Here is a 15,128-nt window from a genome sequence, read left to right as displayed (position 1 = left end):
TTTCTTTGATTTTTTTTTGTTCTCACTTGCCACAAATTCTGGTAAATCCTGGGTATCTGGATTGAATCTCCATGTCTCTGTTTTTTCACACACACAGCCTGTATTGTGGCTTTATGTTGAGAGATTTTCTTGGTTTTATCTTCTGATCTATCTATGGTATATTGTTTAACTTGGCAAACCCATAATTCATCTCCACAGGTTCTTTTCTGCTTTGATTTTCTTCCTGACGGCATCTCTGATTGTTTTATAGAAGCCACATCTTCTTGAGTATCTTGGCAAATATTAAATAGTGCTAATATAATAAATATTAAATACTTTTAGTGCTAATATACTAAATACTTTAAAAAACAAGCAAAATTACTTATTGATCTACATCAGCTAGTCAATTTCTCTGTTTTCTCTTTCATTATGCATGCTTTCCTCAAATGTCTGGTGATTCTTGGTTAGAATCACCATTCACAATAAACAAAATGAAGGGCAACAAGGGGGATGAAGTACTGATATAGGCTACAACTTGGAAGAACCTCAAAAGCTTATGCTAAGAGAGCCACCAGACACACAAGGTCACATATTCATGATTCCATTTCGATAACATATATAGGTAAATCCAGAGATACAGAAAGCAGATTTGTTGCCAGAGACACAGGGAGTGGAGAGTATACATGCTTACTGGGTACCAAGTTTCCGTTTTGGGGGTGGTGAAAATGTTTTGGAACTAGATGAAGAAGATGATTGCCCAACACCATGAGTGTATTAACATGCCACGGAACTGTACACTTTCAAATGGTGAATTTTATGTGGATGTTACAATTTGTAAAAAAGGAGTCTCAGAAAATGAACCCTAACTCTGTGCACAAGTACAGAATCACGCAACTGCCAGGCTTCTCTTTAGGGTGACTGATCAAAAGCGGCTATTATTCAAGACTCAAGGGCTCCCAAAATGACAAATAAAGATAGCTCAATCTGACCTTCTCTAAGTGCCTGATTTCCCTAAGATTATCCAGATTATTATGCCAAGAGAGAGACCAAGTGGAGACGGGGCTGACTGTTTCACATAGAGACCTTTAATTAATCCTCCCATCTGCAACACATTTATCTTTTCCGGTCTAAGTCAGACCAAAGCCCACAACCTCTTCAAAGACATGCTGGACAAACCGGCTCCCATGTGCAATGATGTCCCATATGCTTCCCCTACATGTTCTCTTTGTTATTCTGTGTTTGTAACATATATTTGCCTTTATCTTCATTTTCATGGTATTTAAAAATGGAGAAGCACTTCCATATTTACCTCATGCTCTTTAATAATCTTTCTGCCCTCCTCAGCTCACCGGGCAATCATTATTTTCCTTTACAACAGATAAGTTTGCATTTTCTAGCATTTTATATAATTGAAATCATAAATTGCTTATTCCCTGAGTCCCCTCATGCAGCATATTCTGAGATTTATCAATGGTACTTGTATGCGCGGGCCACTCTTTTTATATTGATGAGAGCATGCTGTTCTATGGGTATGCCACTATTTGTTCATTCATCTGTTTGTAGATATTTGGGTTGTTTCCAGTTTTTGGCTATTGCAAATAAAACTGCTATAGACAGCCAAATACCAAACAAACAAAGACAAATGAAGAAGGGACAAACGTATGTGAGGGCAGCCAACCAACTTGACGCAAAGACTTGAGGTGTTCTACTAGAGTGTTATGAAATAAAAACCCTTTAAAGTATTCACATTGTATTTATGATTGCAGATACTATTAGTCATTTTCACAGCTACTCATTATTGACGTGGACAGAAGAACCCACTTTTATTTTGATAAGAAAATATGAAGTTATGTTTAGATATCAGAAATATTACAGGAATCCTATCCAATTTGTGAGTACAGGTGGGCAGTTTACATCCTACTCCCATTCTGGTTACAAAACCAGTACACTCTAAATGTTCAGTTCAGTTCAGTTCAGTCGCTCAGTCGTGTCCGACACCAAATGCTGGATGTATCTTTTCAGCAGCCATAAAGAGGATGTACTGCTCACTCCTCATTTCAGTAACCTGGATCGTTTCACAATTGTTTTTGTATTTCCACAGGAATATAATGTCAAATACCTCATCTCACCTCTGAAGATTCTTTTTTATTACATCTGCACAAAGTTCAGTCTTCTATATGAGAACTGCCAAAGCTAAATCTGACATGCACACCATGCTAGGAACCACAAATCCACCATGTATATACTATCTATATTTGAAAGTCAGCTGGCTTCATGGAAGACCTTAAACAAGCATATCGTCTACTTACAAATGAAAACATATAGAAGTAGAGCCTTGGGGTTAGATGCTCAGCTTTTATTGGCCTGGGCTTATTTAGACAGTCATATCAACAACAAGCAACACTTACTGAGATCAAAACATAACCAGGCATTTTTGCTCCATGCTGACCTTTATCTCAAAGAGTTCAATTCCTGGCATACAAACAACTAGCTCAGTATATATGAAGAACATACAAAAAGGGAGGCAGAGTTAAGTGTCTGAATCTGCCTGGAGATCAGAGAGGGCTTCACAGGAGAAGGGAGCCAAGGGTAAGTCCTCAGTTTCCAGCGTGGTGGATGGTGGTATCACCGATGAAGATAGAAAGTCCAGAAAGCCAGGCTGGATGGCCCTGGAATATTGTAAAAGGCAGCAAGACTGGAAAATGATGGTGAGCGCACTGAAGAGACCAGTAAAAGTCTACAACAAGGGAAAAAGGAAATGCGTGGGTAGAGCATGTACTGGGAAGGGAAAAAACTGCTAGTCAAAGAGAGCAGCATTCCCAGATAGAGACCACTCTTTGTTCACGATTATAAGAACAGCTCTGTTGTCCTGTTAAACTCTCCAAACAAACATCTCGCTCTTCCTGCCTGTTCTTTCCTCTATTTATGATTGATTACTTGTGGTTATCACAGCAAAACCATTTCATGGTTATAAAGGGTTATGATAATTTCGAGAAAAGAGAACAACACAAGCTTCGAATTCTGAAATTCATGTCAGTTTAAGTAATCAAGCCACAGCAGGACACATTTCAAGTTAAGCAGGATGCAAAGCTTCCTGCTGTCTCAGTCTGTACCTCTTCTCAAATCTTTGCTCTAACTCTTCCTTCTTTAAGACAGAGAAATCAAATCCTTTACTTTTTCTGAGGGCAGTAGGGGAGCGAAACTGGGGCAGAGCAAAAGTTAAAGTACTTGGGAGGTGTTTGGGAATTCCCTGGTGGTCCAGCGGTTAGGGCTCTGTGCTTCCACTGCAGGGGCCACAGGTTTGATCCCTGGCTGGGGAACTAAAGATCCCACATAGTGTGTGGCAAGGCAGAAAAAAAAAAAGTAAGGAGGCATCTTAAAAAACAGGATCCCTAGTAAAGGATCTCATAATTAACTAAGCCAAGCAAGCTAAGCACTTTAGTAACAGGCACGAGACCAAACACCGCAGTTAGCTAGAAATGCAGAAACAAAAGACAAGACCATATTCCCCTATAACCTCTTCCTGATCCCAATTCAAAATTCAATTTGTGTTATTTTTACTTTTCTTATCATAGGCCCCATGAGAAGGACATCAGAGTATTTGGATGAAGGCAAGAGAGCCCAAAGTCCATGATTCAAGTACCACATGCATACTCAGAACCTTCTGCAATTTGGTTCCTACCCTGTGACTCAAAACACACAATCCTGAGAATGTGTCCCGAGGAACCACAGCACACGTGTGACAGCAATATCCTCGTTATTAAACTCTTGCCCTGCTTCAACCATGACCATGTTTAAACACTCATGTGCCAGGCACTTTACGTGCATTATCTCACTTAATGCTGTGAAGAAGGTATTAATTATCATTATTTTATAGATGAGGAAACTGAAGCTTATAGATGTTGAGAAACTTGCCCATGGTCATGTTATATTAAATGGCAGAAAAGGAAGCAGAACTCAGGCTAGCCTGACCACTAGTAGTGCAGACTCAACACACGGGCCACGTCCATGAAAATGTTCATAGCAATATAACCAGTCCCTGTAACTGTAACTCACAAGCACTCACCTAAATGCCTAACGGGGAAAGCCAGAGCAAATTATGGTTCAAAAACAAGACAATGTGTTACACAGAAAACAACATATGGGGAAGTATTTGAAATTCACATTTTTCAAGACAGAATATATAAATACATGCACATAATGAATACTAGAATGTACTGTCACCCAGAGTAGAGATTTTCCATTTTGTTCACAGCTATTTTTCCAGTGTCTAACACATAGCAGATTCTCAATAAATACTAGCTGAATGAATGAATTGCGGAACAGTAACATATCTATGAATACGGACAAGACCTGTGGGATAATGAGCAAGGAAGAAAGCTTTTATTTCAGGGTAACGAAATTATGAACGGTATTCTTTAGTGGAATTAGAATCACCCCCTTGATCACACAGTTCCTAAGGCAGTGTGCAAGTACAACAAAAGGCCAAATGAAAGCTGGCCTTGAATCTCATGGAGAGCTTCTTTTCCAAAAGGCAGGGAGCATGTGGTATGTGGTGCCACGTACACAGTGAGGGCACAAAGTCAATGATAACAATAACCTTTCTAAGCTGGCCAGACAGGGATAACTCTAGCGCTAGTTGCTCTTAGGCAATTCTCAATGTCACTCTGGACATTTCTCATCTCCCTTTAAAAAATACACTTATACACCAGTAAAACACTTACCAGACTTCCAGACTAAAAAGCATGGTGAAGTATGTCAACACATCCACTAATGACCAACTATTTGAAACACAGGAATTTAATCTAGATTCTAGTGCGATAGAGGCACGCAAAGAAACCTGACATCAGATCATAAAAATAGAAAGCAGACGGCCGCTCAGCACACAAACATTCAGTGTTACTGGGCCTAGCTTAAAGACACTTGCCTATGAGTAGTAACATGAAAACAACTGTTACTTGGTTAATTAATGAATGTATAAACAAAAGTAAAATGTTCTTATATTCAGCTATACCAGGATACAAGAAAGTTAATTTAATAAATACAATTAGTCTTTTCCAGATGTTAAATAAAAACTCAGTGCTACTTGAGAGAAAGGATAAATATAAGGTAATTCATGATTCACCCACAAAAGGGAAAAATGACCCACAGAAGAACTTGGAGAGATTTTCCAGCCACAATTTGCTGAATAGCAAGCACTAGATCTTAAATTCAAGCAAGAGGGTGGTAGAATAGTCTTCTGGGGAACATTCTCCCAGCTCTACTGCAGTTAATACAACAATTTGTGAGGCAAGAACTCTAGTAAAAATACTCACAATAATCAGTTTATATCTCTAAACTTATTTGAGGAAAACCAGGCTTGAGAAAAGTGAGCAGCACAGTTCAGCACTGAAGTTAAAAAAATCTAATTCTTTCCTTCAACAGTAAAGACACTTTAGGTGGCATTTATTCTATCTTACTCCTTTTTACCTATGCATCTCAGTCTCCACTCCAGCCAGAAGGTAACTTCCTGCCGCCATGCCTAACTGGCCCATGGAACTGTTACTCCCACTCCTGTCACAGCCCATCCTGAGGTTCTCTCATCAGCACAAAGCTAACAGAGCTCACGGCAGCTCCACGGACCAGATCTAGACCAAGTGGACTCTTTCTTCTCCTTTCTGAAGCCTAGGCGGGGCTCTGAGCAATAACACCTCTCCTTTCCTGCCCATAGCCCTAACAAGCCGCTGAGAGAAGGAGCACACAACCCGGGAGGCACCTCCAGCCCATCACCAGTCAAAGCCAGCCTGGGCTCTGTCTGGGGCTGGACCATGGCTGAGCCCCTTCTTGAGCCGCCTGACAGCAAATGCCCCGAGATTCAAGGAACAAGTACCAACAGGATTCACTGAATGACAAAACTCTTCTAAGTTAACTATACCACATTTTGTAATAAAAAGGGCCTGTTATTACTAGAGAAGGTCTCCCAAATCTATTGCAGCAACAATACTTTTTTGTGTAAGTTTCATATAAAGAACAGCATGCAAAGAAGGTAACTTTGCTCATTTTTTAAAGACTCGGATATCACTAAAATATTCGTCAGAGATTCCCCCCTCTTACACCACGATCCACCTCTTTTGGCAATCATTTCATCTTTCACAACTATTTCACTCGTGTAGGATGATAGCTCGTCCTCTAAACAAGGCTTCTGTTTTGCCATTACTTGAACATCAGCAGTTCTCCCTCTACCCCAAAACAGGTAAGCATTTTCTCCTTTGTCTATTCTCAGCCCTGCATTTGATTTTTCTGGGCACTTTCTTTTCTCAATTAATGATCTTACTTGAGGACTGGTCACAGAATACATAACAGGAAGTTATCCTCTGATAGCAAGGGCCCTCATTAGACCAAAAGCCCAGTGTCCCAGACAGCTGGGAATTTTCTGCCTAAGAGACTTGAAATCCCAAAAGGTAACAGATGGCTTAACTTTACGTTAGTCTATGGCTCATCCATAGGCAACTGCCAGAACACAACAGAATGAATAACAGATCAGTGGCTAACTGATGCCACTTCTCAAATTCAGCTTTTGCTCATGGACAGCTAGCTGTTCATGAGGCTCTAATTTGAAACTACATACACATCACATTTCCTATTAGCCAAATAACACCTAAACTGTATGAAAGATATATTTCAGTAAGTCACGAGTGTGCAAACAGCTTGTGATCGGTGAGGGAAATCAGTAGTGACCTGGGTGATGACTACTGAGCTCCTTTCTCACAGACACATGCAACAGGAGTGAGAGTAGCCGAAGCACCTGTGAACACCATTCTGTAAACTCAACACTTCAATGACTTCCTCTTATCTCAAAAAATTTTCAAATACCAAGTAAAACCAATGCAACGTTTTAGCCAGCCTGAAAGAGGAAGACTGTGTGTGATTCCTTCTTCCTGTACTCTTGACCAAGCCGTTTCTGCCTGTCCTCCTTGGTCAAATTCCTGAACCTCTTAGAATACCACGGAGCCCCCTTACGTGCAGCCAAGCCACCAGAAGAGCCAGGACCTTGGCTGCCCAGGCCTAGAATGGAAATGGTGTTAACACACTCCTCAGTGAGGGAGGGGGAAAAAAAATCCAGCTTCCTTTTCTACCATCATCTAGAATTTCATGGATTATTTTCCTCTCTGCTTTATTTTCCCTTTAACCCTTTCCTGGGGTTTCAACCTCCTTCCTTCTCTCTTTATTCCTTCATCTCTGTTCCCAGTTCTCTTTGTCCTATTTTTCCTGATCTTGCGGGCAAGAATAATGCCCTTTTACAAAAGCAGAGGATGGACAGCACAGACTAGGGAATCAAGCTCATACCAATAAAATCAGCGACATCAACAGTTGACAAAATCCACAGTGCCCCCAAATTATTCAATGCCTGCTATGGATGAACACTTTGATAGGAACGATGGGGGAAACAAGATAAAAAAGTAGTTTCTGCCCTCTGTGAAGTGACAAGCAGTGAAGAGAACATCCAAAAATATGTGAAAATGTAAAAACAACATCAAGCAGTCAGAAGACTGCATTATATGAGTTAATAAACTTGCGTTGTAACATTTCGGCCCTGGGACCAAAACAGGAGCCAACCACTGTGTTCTAGAAGGTTGCGAGGAGGCTCACTCAGGGAGGGCACAAGGTAGGCCTGAAAGAGCCGTGAGGGTCCGAAAAAGGAAAGGAGTAAAATGGTATATTTTATGGATTTTACTACAATTAAAAAAAAAGAGAGAAGGAAAGGGCCTGTGTCCCTCAGCTGTCTCCATCAGAATAAGAAAGTTGGCACAGGGGCTTAACAAACTGAGAGTTCCTATGCATAGGTGGAAACATCCTGATGAACTTTGCCAACTGATACTGTCCAGAACCACATGCCCGACAATTCCTTCGCTAATTTTATTTTTATTTATTTATTTTTATTTATTTTTTTTTCTTCGCTAATTTTAAACACCAACACCATGTAAAATATGGTTAAAGAAAAAGAAACTAGTTGATCAGAGAGGGAGAGGTGAGAATAATGACGAAGGAAGAGATCTGAGATCTCTTTTCTACCAGGGAAATGCCCCAGCAACTCTGCTATTGTTACGAGCAGAAATCCCAAACCCAGAGGTTCCAATGGGTCTTCATTCTTCGAGTTTTCTGCTGAGCGCGAGAGAAGAAACCTGCCCATTTCTAGAAGTGAGTTGCACAAAATCTTTAGCTTTCAGCTTCTAGCTAGCTGCTAATAAAGCCCTGAGTATCTAAATCCAAGGTATTAGTTAACATTTGCCGATCACCTGGAAGAAGAAAAAAAAAAATTCCTGGACTAGTAGGATAAAGCAACTTTTACAGTACGGCACACCTTCATTATTTCCATTTCAATACCAAAATGAAAATTATTTGGTTGAAATCATGCCAATGTGCTCTTGATCTTCAGTTTTAGTGAACAACAAAATCCATGCAACAGCTCCTGAAAGGAAGGTCAGTGAAAACAGTAAAGTAGGAGAAATGTTCCCAATTTCACATAATGGTCTGCATGAAAGGAGAAACATGCTAGGACACTGTCTAAACAACTATAATAATACTCACAGTAAATGGTGTTCTATGTGATTTACTCTGTACTAGTTCGATATTATGTAATACAAAATGTCCACTGTGAGGATAATACCTGGCCTAAGGTACAAGACATTGAAAACTATGCTAGTTTAAGTGTTAAAAATAAGCAGCTTGCTAGAATAATCAATTCTGTTACTTACAATTTTAATTTCACACCCCCTAAAATCAATGAAATACAAGCTATGAGAACTTACTTTCTTAGTTACTGCTAAAATTTCTTTCAACATCAGACATTAGTCACCAGTATATGAAACAAATGAACTCATTAGCCTAGAAGCACCGATTATTCACAGCAAACCAGGAGATCTAGGAACTTCTCTTAAGAGATTTATCAGTCACCCACACACTGTTGGGTGATTCTGATGCTTATCCTGTGTTACCTCATAAAATTTCCTAAGACTTTCTGAAACAAGGGTTAATCTACACAGCTCTGCTGCTGTGTATTTCTGGTCTATTTCCCCTGAATCCACTCCACCCCACCTTTCTAATTCCTAGTAGTCTGAGAAGCTGAGGTCCTCTGATATGCACCTAGTAGTAGACAAAGCAAATACATTAGATGTGTCCTGAGGATGCAACACATAATTCAGTTTGGTTTCAAGCTACAGGCCATTTAACCAGTCCGGAGGAGACTTTAGCAACAGCTTGTGTTTAGGTTTAATTTCAGGGATTACACATGGGAGCTGACAACACGGCTCACCTTTAGAACAGAAGCTAAGCTGGCCATGTGCTCGTTGAGGGCCCCCTCAGACTCCTTGTAGGTCAGGCAGGTGAACTGGTACTCCTCAGGGTCGAAGGAGTCGGCGCCCTGCTGCTCCACGTCGCTGGCCACGCCCACGTAATAATCCTCGATGTCCCCGGGGTCCTCGTCCTCCTCCTCCTCACAGTTTGGGTCATAGTCCTCCTCATTGCTGTCAGACCCCTGGCTATTCATGTCCACAGACATCTTAACATCCAGTCAGGCTGCAGATCAGGAAAGCAGTTTGTTTCCCTCCCCCCAAACTTCACCACTTTCTCAAACTCATTAGTGTTTTTGTCTTCTAAGGGAGGAAAAGAAAAAAATTTGTGTTAGTTACTTCCACTGTGAAAAGCTGTAACAGAAACCATTCAAGAACCAAAATGGCACAGCCCTGGTCCTACCCCTACTATGGCCTATTCCAACTCTCTTCATCCAGGGAACCTCACCATCATTTCCCTGCCCAGGCTTTTCAAAGGGAAACCCTTTTCTGGAGGGGCAGAAGCAGTTAACAATGGTAACTTCACATGAAGGGTCTGGCATGAAAGAGTAAGGCTGTCTGCTTCATGTCAAGGAGTCAAATTCCCATAGAGTTGTCCTTCCTGCCAGGGTCCTTAAGAGAGAAGCACATTCCCATGGCTGATTGCCCAGAGTGGAAGTATCCTAAAGGTTGAAGAGCCAGCATTTAAATTTTCTCAGCCAATCGTGCCCTACTGAGTGGTGACACAAACAGAACATAAGTAGGGCCACAGTTCCATCCCACTACAATTTCTAGGGAAATAATACCAGTGTTTTACAGACATCGCTCTCAGATATATGGGGAAAAAGGTGCATAGTAAAGAAAAAATAAAAACCACACTGCTCTTCAACATCAACATCCTCCTCTTGTCTGCAAAGGTAATTGATTTTTCCACTTTAAAGGCTTCTACTAATCCTCTAAAAGAGGTACTTAGAGGCAAAGAAACTGACCCAATAGTGAAGGAAAACTACAGATCGAGCCTAGGAGAAAACAGAATCTACCTATGGTAAAGAAATAAGATCAAATGGTACCAGCTACTGAAAAATCCTCATAGATCAAAATGTCACTCAATTACATATAAATGAAAAGAAAATACCAGTTGAAAAAGTAAAATAGTCAAATATCTTAACTCTTAAGAGACGATTTTGGCAAATACCCATTAACTTCTCTACACAAGAACTATTTCAAGTGACCGTTTCTAAGGAACAGTATCAAACAGTGATTTAAATCTAAAACTAAGAGGACCTTAAAATGCAAGAGCATGTGGACTGAATGGAATGAAATCATTTATATAAACAAATCTGGATTAAATACTAAAGTATTTATCTATTTGAAGTAGATAATCTCTCCAAAAAATTAATAATGAAAAAAAGACTAAAATGAATGTCTACTGAATGTGTAACCAGTCTAAAGGACTACAGAGTCACATTTTAATGATATTTTACCTATAAATGCTTAAATTTAAAAAAAAGTCACACTAATGAGAGGGCAATAATATATTTGCAGTTTGACTTGTAACAAATTACGTTATATGCTAGAACCACCTAATCACAACTGAACTTAACTATGGTATTTTTCCTTTAGGAGAAAGAATTAATCTTTAAATTAAAAATACCTGTAATTCTTGAAGATCTTGCAGGAAGATGTCACCTAAATAGTCATTCATATAATTTCATTCATATAATTTCCATCTAAAATGAAAAAAGATAATTCTATTTATACACTGTAAAATTGGTACCCCGTGTTCACAAATTTTAAAAATAAAGACATTTAGAAGAATATGCAGCAAAGGACCAGAAATTATTTTCTTATAAGTCCCACAGAAATCCACTTCATAATTATATATTGACAAGAGTTACATGGCCTTCTAAAAAAAGAAAGTATTTAAAGTAAACAGCTAATAATAATTTAACCTCGGGTACCTAGTTCCCTCTCATTCGTTACCTCAGTTTGAAAGTCCACCACTTCACTTTTTTTTTCTTTAATTTTTATTGGAGTATAGTTGATTTACAGTGCTGTGTACCACCTCACTTGTATTGTTCAGATTTCCTAAATTAACTACTATAATTTCAATCTTAAATGTTACATAGAGATTGACAAAGCAAATTTTAACTGACTTGAACTGGGCTTTTACCATACAGTCATCTCCACTGCTGTACTCTAACACCTAAAAAATACTCTCAATATTTCAGCTCTCACTTTATTCATGAAAAATTATTTTCAAATAAAAAAAGTCCACGAGAGAAAATAAAACAAAAATTTAAAAAAATAACAAAAAAAATATAACAAAAAACGGGGGGAGGGTGCAATTTCCTACTGGTCTAGTGGTTAGGGTTTAAAATAAAAAATGTTCCTAGTACAATGCCCACTAGGCAATATTAACACCTCTTTTGTACCTCTCTTCTGACAAGCTTAAGGGCTACTTGACTTTCTCAGAGCTACAGATCCCACTATCAAAGGATAAATAAGTACCATCCACTTACTTAATCAGAAATTTTAGGTCCATGTTTTTATCCTTTTAAATTTCTTGGAAAACCAGCGATAACTTTCAAAGAAATACTTCTAACACAGACAGGCAAATACAAACTAAATGAAAATCAAAGTCCAAACAATGATTGTGGAAGGTGATTTCCAAAATAGTAGAGGAACAATTGATTTTTTAAGCCTGTGTTCTTTTATCTGCATTTTTATGTAAGATACTGCTTATTAGGCATATAAGCATAAATAGCATTACAAATACTACTCCCATCTATAAAATAATCACTACCAAGAACAGCTTTCATTTAATGAGAGCCAATTTCAGGTCAGACTCAACTCATTCTCATTAAATGTTTATAAACCTACAAAGTGGCGATCATCCTCTTCTTACACATCAGCAAACTACAGTTCAAAAAGATTAAGCAACTTGCCCAGGACCACAGTGCTGACAACCAGTAGAATCCAGCATCATACTTTTCACCAGATCTATGATCTATGAGGACTCACAATGCCCCATTCACCCTCCCACAGAGCCGAATACTATCCAAAGCTACCTACAACCACAACAAAAAAAGCAGTTTTCACTTTCTCTGGATTTCTTGCCAGGATTGGGGCTTCTCACCAGCTAAATATTCAAGAAGCAGGGGAAAACTTCAGGCTCCCTTCCAAAAAAGGGTAAATCACTTCATACTTACTGGGTGCTCTAGGTCCAGATTTAAATAAAATCTTAATTACTAATCTTTTCAAAGTTAAATATCCCTATTCTGTTTGAAACAGTGCTGACACTGTTTCAAGGGGCCGGTATGTTATTGCTTCATTAACACAACAGATGATAGATAACGCTTTGATTTCCTTCGGATGTTAAACATTAGCTTTAAGTCCCAAACAGGCAAGGAGTAACAGAAATTACTGCGCTCCCCGCCCCCCCCCCAGCCCCGCATCAAAGTCACGTGTTCATAAGAGCTGCCAACCATCCCGGGCTAAGGAATTCAAACGGAAGAATTCTCAGTATAAAGCTGACAAGAACAAGACAACAGACTTTTTGGTATCAATGTTTACTTCAGATATATTTATCACTGAATCGTCATTTACTAAATCCACATTTCCGAAGAAAACTTGTTGGTACAAAAATATGAAACCTGTCTAATGGGGTAGCTACTAACCACATGTGGTCTTTTACATTTAACTTAAAGATTAAATAAAACCTGACACTTGGATTTTCAGTCTCACTAGCCATAAGTCAATGACCACGTGTAGCAGTTAGTTGCTATCCTGCTGAACAGCAAAGGTACAGAATTGGACCAGTGTGGCAGAAAGTTCTACGGGACAGTGTAACAATGAGGTGAGTACTGAGATGAAGTCATCCGAGAACCCGATCGCCTCGCCGGCGGCTACCACAAGCGGCGTTCGGTGAGGCAGCAACGCAGCTCCAGGGCCGCCTGTCCCAGTCCCAGGCGCCGGGATATATCCGCGAGGACACGGAGCCACGCGCTGGGGGCCCCTTATCGGCAGGCGTTAACTAACCGCGCGGAGAGGGGGACACTGCGAGAGCTCCCGATGATGACCCGAGTGGGGAGCCCCCGGAGGCGCCGCGTTTCCCCGGCACGCCCGGTGGGGAGGGCCTACATGCGCCCGGCGCCAGTCGGTCAGAGGCGCTGGCCTGCGACCTCTCGGCGAACTGCAGGCGGCGGGAGGCGGAAAGACCGAGAGACATCAGGCGCCGGTGCGCCCTGGCCTCGGCCACCCGCAGCTCATCAGTGGGATGGCGGAGGGCCCGGAGACCTAGTACGAGGTGCCGGGGGCGCCGGGACCTCGCGGGCAGCGACGAAGGCGGAGCCCCGGCGGGGCTAGGGAGGCGCGCGGAGAGCCCACCCCCTCCCCCGGCCCGCCGGGGTAAACAAGGCCGCGACTCGCGCCGCGCACTTACCGGGAGCCGCGGCCCCGCGGCCGCTGAGCCCGGGCGGGCCAGACCGGGTCGGGCCAGGCCAGAAGAACCGGACCCAGGCGCGGCGGCGGCGGAGGCGGCGGGCCAACGCTGGTCAAGGCCCGCGCTGCTTCCTCCGGCAGAGCCGTCGCCGCAGCTCCGGAAGTGCTCGGAGCGGTTGCGTCACTTCCCGCCCGGGGTCGCCCCGCGGTCGCCGGGGTCGCGACGGGCGCTGGGTAATAACGGCTCTCCGCGGACACTTCACTCCAGCCCAGCGCAGCGACCGGAGTACGCCGCGCACGTCTGGCGCCGACGGCTAGCAAAGGCGAGGCTTCTTGGAGAGCGGGCACGGCATCGCTGCGGGCTTTCGCCTACCAGCGTCCCCGGCCCGTATCCTTTCAACCAGGGTTTTTGTTGGTTTTTTTTGACGGACTCTCACTTCACTGTACTCGGTGTACGGCGCGGAGAAGACCTTCAGTCGTTCGTGGAGTGGATAAAGGACTGATGTTTCATGGCCTCTGTTTGATCGAAGGAGAACTGGGTCTTCGTGTCAGCACCAGTGCCTGGAATTTCTACCTAGGCCGATTCGTAGAACCACGCCAGGCTTCCGCTTCCCTCTCCGTGGCCTAGTTCGCTGCCTAATTTCTTTGGCTTCCCAACCACCCGAGATTGAATCGTAATTACCTTGCTGCACAGTTTATTCACAAAGTATAGGAAGTGCCATTATGACTTTCAGTACCTTCTGGGGCCTTTGTCGAGTGTTATGGATCGAACATGAAGCCTCACTTGTGCTGCACAACGTGGAAATGCCGGAGTGAAGCCAGTGATGTTAGGGAGCTTCCTCGCTGTGCAAGTCCGTAGATAACCCAAACCATTTCCACCCATGCATGAATCGTGTATGTGCTAATATTCAGGATACTGATGTGTAATGGACTCTCTTCAGTTCTTGCATGTATTTGTATACATGATTTTCAGCTTCCTGTTTAATTAGGAGCATAATACCCAAATCAGGTGCATTCAAATACTAGAAAACCACCCCCCCACCTTAATTTGGAGTGAAGACTAATAGTAATGAGTGACATGTTGTAAGGTTGTTAATTTTATATATTAGCAACGTAAAACTCTGTCAATAAGTTGCTCAGTCGTGTGCCACTCTTTGCGACCCCATGAACAAGAATATTTTCCAGGCAAGAACATTGGGAGGAATCTTCCCAAGCCAGAGATCTAACCCGGGTCTCCTGCATTGCAGGAACACTCTTTACCGTCTGAGCCGCAAGGGAAGCCTGTAATTCCATGTACTTATTTGTTATAACAAAATATAGCCCTTTACATCATGACACTAGTGAAGGAACCAAACTATATTTTCTGCTAATGAAATCTCTTTAATTAGACACATTCCT

The 15,128-nt window shown here is 41.7% G+C and overlaps 1 protein-coding gene across 3 annotated transcripts in view; it reads right to left on the bottom strand.

Moving 5' to 3' along the window:
• ARIH2 (ariadne RBR E3 ubiquitin protein ligase 2) overlaps window positions 1-14,245 on the bottom strand; it is a 36,942-nt gene extending 22,697 nt beyond the window's left edge. Inside the window, exons 1-3 of one of the 3 annotated variants that reach the window (XM_055413775.2) lie at window positions 13,732-14,245; window positions 10,942-11,017; window positions 9,272-9,611 (exon numbers count right to left, since the gene is read on the bottom strand). In XM_055413775.2, coding sequence (XP_055269750.2) covers window positions 9,272-9,517 — 246 coding nt within the window. In that variant the 5' untranslated portion in view covers window positions 9,518-9,611; window positions 10,942-11,017; window positions 13,732-14,245. Of the gene's footprint in view, window positions 1-9,271; window positions 9,612-10,941; window positions 11,018-13,731 lie in introns of those variants that run through there. The other 2 variants (XM_055413774.2, XM_055413776.2) reach the window with 2 other exon arrangements.
• Between the last annotated feature and the right edge of the window lie 883 nt (window positions 14,246-15,128).

The sequence above is a fragment of the Moschus berezovskii genome, chromosome 24 (assembly GCF_049115385.1).
Source record: "Moschus berezovskii isolate FMDL1 chromosome 24, NW_MosBer_1.0, whole genome shotgun sequence".
NCBI lineage: Eukaryota > Metazoa > Chordata > Mammalia > Artiodactyla > Moschidae > Moschus > Moschus berezovskii.
This window is presented reverse-complemented; position numbering and strand designations above follow the sequence as displayed.